Source organism: Tasmannia lanceolata, unplaced genomic scaffold, assembly GCF_043159265.1.
Source record: "Tasmannia lanceolata isolate RefF3 unplaced genomic scaffold, GAP_Taslan_0.1 ptg000005l, whole genome shotgun sequence".
NCBI classification, from domain to species: domain Eukaryota; kingdom Viridiplantae; phylum Streptophyta; class Magnoliopsida; order Canellales; family Winteraceae; genus Tasmannia; species Tasmannia lanceolata.
Genome location: NW_027518682.1, coordinates 12,154,660 through 12,159,155, shown reverse-complemented (window position 1 = coordinate 12,159,155; position 4,496 = coordinate 12,154,660). Strand labels below are relative to the sequence as shown.

Sequence of the window (4,496 nt, the reverse complement as noted above, 5' to 3'; positions counted from 1 at the left end):
GGAAAAGCAAGAAATTTTGAAAAAGATTTTCCTTTACAAAGAAAATCACATGTAAACAGCTGATTTTTGTCCCCAATTTTCTAACCCATGGCAATGTTCCTTCACACACAATGATCCCTCAAACTAAAAATTGCCTTGCACCATAACAATGACTTTTCAACGTAGTCATTCTCAAAATGCCAAGACCTTTCTGCTTTCACGTGGAGAGAGGGGTGAGCTTTTAATTTCTTTGTGGCTCTATTAGTTTCCACATCTTCATTTCCTTCCATCCGCGTGGAATTTTCTATGCAACTTCATGACCACATCACCTCGGTCCTTCATTACCTATAAATTGAAGCCCAACAGAAAGGAGAAAACCCACAAAATCCAACAAGCAAAAGAATCAAAGAAGAAGAGGAGGAGGAAATCATGAGCCATTTGCTACCAGGTTTTCGTTTCTATCCAACAGAACAAGAACTGGTGGAATTCTATCTGCGCAACAAGCTGGATAGAACGAGAGAGGACTTGGATCGTGTTATTCCTGAAGTAGACATTTATAATAACCTCGACCCTTGGCAACTCCCAAGTTAGAATCTCTTCCTCCTTTCTCTTCATTTTTCTTTATTGGGTTTCGAAAATGTTATGGGCTGAAAACGTTTTAAGGTTCGATTTGAAGTCTCAAACACTTCAACATTAGTTTTCACACCTTCTTTTTTCTATTTCCTTCTTATCATTGAGATTTTGGGGTCTTCTATCCTTCTTCTTCCTCCTAAAATTTCTTGTTTTAGCTCCAAAGAAAAAAGGCTAGAAAGAAAAAATAAAGAAGGTTATATATGAATGTTATGGTCCTTCGTGGAGGCCTGCCTTAGTATGGGACTAGGCGGGACCAGCTTGGTATGGGACGGGTTTAAAGGGCCTACCCTCGACCCATGGCAGTACCCATTTTAGAATCTCTTCCTCCTTTCTCTTCATTTTTCTTGAATAGGTTTATTAAAATGTTACAAAAGGAAAACATTACCAGGTTTCATTTTAAGGGCACGCTTACCAGGAATTTTTTTTCATGATAAACTGGCACCCCCCAAGTGGTGAGAGAGGGGTTGGGCGGGTGCAGTGGCTAATAGTAAGGAAACAAAATTTAGGATACTAGTGTCTCCAGTGATGACGAGTGGCAAAAAATCAAAAAACAAAAAAACTCTACTCAAAATCCGATCGACTGGCTTCTCCACTTGGAGACCCCCAGTTATCATTAAAAGAAATTCATGGTAGCCAAACGTGCCCGAAGTCTATTAAGACCAAACATCTCCACTTCAACATCAGTTTTTCACCTTCTTCTTTATTTTGGTTGGTACGTTGGGGTTAGGCCATACCCCTACTGGTGTATTAAGACCAAAAAAAAAGATATTACAATAGAAAAGAACAAAGCACCAGCCCTATCCCTTGGTACTATATCTAAAAGATAGGGAGAGTACAACATATACTTCAAATTCTTCTAACTCTCCCTATAAACAATAATAACACGATGGGGAAAACATCGAATTCCAAATAATCCATAGTCTCCAAATCTTGGCCTGGATGAATTCAACCTTGATGTGGAACATTTTGTTGTTTCCTTCTTATATATCATAGAGATTTTGGGGTTTTTGCCTTCTCTCCTTCCTCCTTTCTCCTTTCCTCACCTACTAGCTCTAAAATTTCTTACTATTGCTACAAAAAAAGGCAAAAAAGAAAAAAAAAGGATATATATGAATTACAAGAAATAAAATGAAACATACCCTCTTGGGAAAATGGATCATTTATTATCCGACTGGAATTAAGTTGTGATTTCTTATTTGTTGCAGGCATTGCAGGGGAGCTGTGTGTTGAAGACTCTGAGCAATGGATTTTCTTCAGTCCAAGGCAAGAAAGAGAAGCTCATGGAGGAAGACCAAATCGAATCACACCGTCTGGGTACTGGAAAGCTACAGGCTCTCCTAGTTTCGTTTACTCGTTGAAGGATAACCGAGTGATCGGCGTGAAGAAAACCATGGTTTTCTACGAAGGAAAAGCTCCCACTGGAAAGAAAACCAAATGGAAGGTGAACGAGTATAAAGCCTGTGAAGAAGCAGCCTCCACATCAAATGCAACTCCAAAGGTATAGTGCAATTGCTTGATAAAGGTTATAATTCAAGGTTATTTTTCAATATGCGTGGTATTTAAATAAATTTTCTATTTGGGAGATGGCATCACGTAAGACGGCTTCGAACTTGATTTAACTAATAGGGTGTTGCTTTGCTAGCTTGTCACCCATCAATCCATATCTCCTCACAAAATGCCCTTTGGGTGAGGCAACACAGCACATGAGTGCTTATCTTTGAAAGACCCAAAATAAAAAATCTCAGTGATTGATGCTTATGACTTTAGTTAAGGAAAGCCCTTATTGTAAGTCACTAGGGTTCGATCTTAATGATCAACATTGGGTTCTACATGGGATGTGTGGGTACTATATGTCTGCTTAATTATGTACGTAGGTGTGCCTCTAATATATAGGCAAATAAGATTAATTGGATATTTAACAAAGTGATTACTTAAGGTTCTCCTTGGGATACCATCAAAATTGGTTCTTATTATCAAATAAAATTATTTTTAATTTAATTTCACTTGTAAATTGGACATTAAGGCTACATTAGAAGCCATAAACCAAGATATAAAACTATTATATATAACCATTATTTGTATAAAAGATTACATGTGGTATCAAAAGAGGCTCAAAATCTCTTACGCATACCATTCATGCATTGCTACTTAATGACATTTGTTTTTTGTTCTTATTTCTTTTGTAGTTACGACATGAATTCAGCTTGTGTAGAGTATATGTGAACTCGGGTGGCCTGAGATCGTATGACCGGCGTCCATTAGCGGCGGCGTCCACAAGTGGAACAATCAATGCGGAGAACAGTACTCAACCAATATCCGATTCTATGAATCCGGGTAGTAGCAGTTTAGGTGTGTCTTCTCATGAAAATTCTTTAATGGTAGAGAGAACCAGCTCGCCGGATTCTTTGGCTGAAGGAACTGCCGACGACTGGAATATGATCGACAATATGGACCCTCTGTGGGATTCATTGAATTGGGATTATGGTAACTAAGGAGAAATGTTTAATTTTGTTTTAATTCGTATGATTTTTTATTGTATTGTAGCAAAAAAATGTGGTAATAAAAAAAGATATGGAAAATCCTATCTTTTATTTTAGAATTTATTTTATTTTATTTTAATTTGTATGATTTTTTTATTGTATTGTGGCCAAAAAAAGATGTTCTAATAAAAGAAACAAGATAAGGAAACTCCTGTCTTTTATTGTGGAATTTCTTTTCCTGAAAGTGACAAAATTGATGGCGGAATATTTTTTTCCGGGTTTTTTCTCGCATTTTTGTCTTCTTTTACATTTGTAATTTCCAAAATCTGTCATGGAAAATACAGCACAAGAACAGCTGGTGGCGCTGATCGTTTAAGATTATCACAACCGATTGTCAGTGCTCAACCAATTATTTGACTCAAATAATTGGTTAAGCACTGACAATCAGCTGTGATAATCTTAAACGAAAAGGGCCTTATTCATTGAGATTTTATACGATGTGTGCACTTGAAGTACAATATTTTTCGAAAAGTATTGTGAGGGCTTTATTCATAGGAGAATCCAATTTTACGCGGTTTGAATTGGTCTATTTTCGTGAAAGTTTATTTACTGATATAAGATATTTCAGCACTCATTGGGGCAAGAGGATTCCACCATTGTTAGCAAAACGTGATTCGCCAAAATAAAGGGACGGCTAAAATATGGTGGGGAAAATTGGGAAGTTGGCCCAAAAAAACGTGTTTAAAAAGCCGTTTAAATGTGTTTAAAACGTTTGCCTCAAAAGAACGGAGTTTTATTCAAAAAGCGTGAATCAAGGGTTACATTCTTCATCATTATTCAAAAAACGTTTGCCTCATTTTAAACGGCACACCAGTAAAATGAGTTTTTTCAAAAAACACTGAGTTTTGCTAACTATGGGCTCCACCCATGGCAGCCTAAAATCAATTTCAATAGAAATTGAATTCTCTCTCAAGCGTACCACCCATCTCAATCTTAAAATATAATCCTTATATTGTAATATATATTATTATTTTATACTATATATATAAAGCGTGAATCAAGGGTTACATTCTTCATCACTTTTTCTTTATTTCCTTTCATGTCTCACAGCCTAGCACGATACCTTTTTCATTGGCATTTCTGATTTTCCTTAGGGGTATTCTCGGCATTCATGTTGGGCAATAAATACCCAATCATAAAGTCATATTTTGTTAAATTTTCTCTGTATATTTTGTCGTAATTTGTGTACTTTGCTTCCATTTTTCTGTAATTTTTCAATTAAAACTTAGTACCCGCGTGATTATTATTTATTGCTATTATATATTGCTTTCCACCTTTGCACAAATCCTACTTCCGCTAATCGTTGCAGTTTGCACCACATCACCAATAAGACAAATGTCTCAA

General features: G+C 36.3%; 1 protein-coding gene across 1 annotated transcript; it reads left to right on the top strand.

The window, feature by feature from the left end:
* Positions 1-369: 369 nt before the first annotated feature.
* On the top strand, positions 370-3,321 carry LOC143876645 (NAC domain-containing protein 90-like). Its single transcript, XM_077378333.1, has 3 exons — positions 370-565; positions 1,818-2,110; positions 2,799-3,321. The coding sequence occupies exons 1-3, from the start codon at positions 409-411 to the stop codon at positions 3,102-3,104; spliced, it is 756 nt and encodes a 251-aa protein (XP_077234448.1). The 5' UTR covers positions 370-408; the 3' UTR covers positions 3,105-3,321.
* Positions 3,322-4,496: the final 1,175 nt, after the last annotated feature.

Excerpts from the sequence above, each read along its gene's own strand:
- LOC143876645 (XM_077378333.1), top strand. The coding sequence starts at position 409 with ATGAGCCATTTGCTACCAGGTTTTCGTTTCTATCCAACAGAACAAGAA. Across the intron at positions 566-1,817 it reads CGACCCTTGGCAACTCCCAA|GCATTGCAGGGGAGCTGTGT; the intron begins GTTAGAATCTCT and ends TATTTGTTGCAG. Across the intron at positions 2,111-2,798 it reads CATCAAATGCAACTCCAAAG|TTACGACATGAATTCAGCTT; the intron begins GTATAGTGCAAT and ends TTTCTTTTGTAG.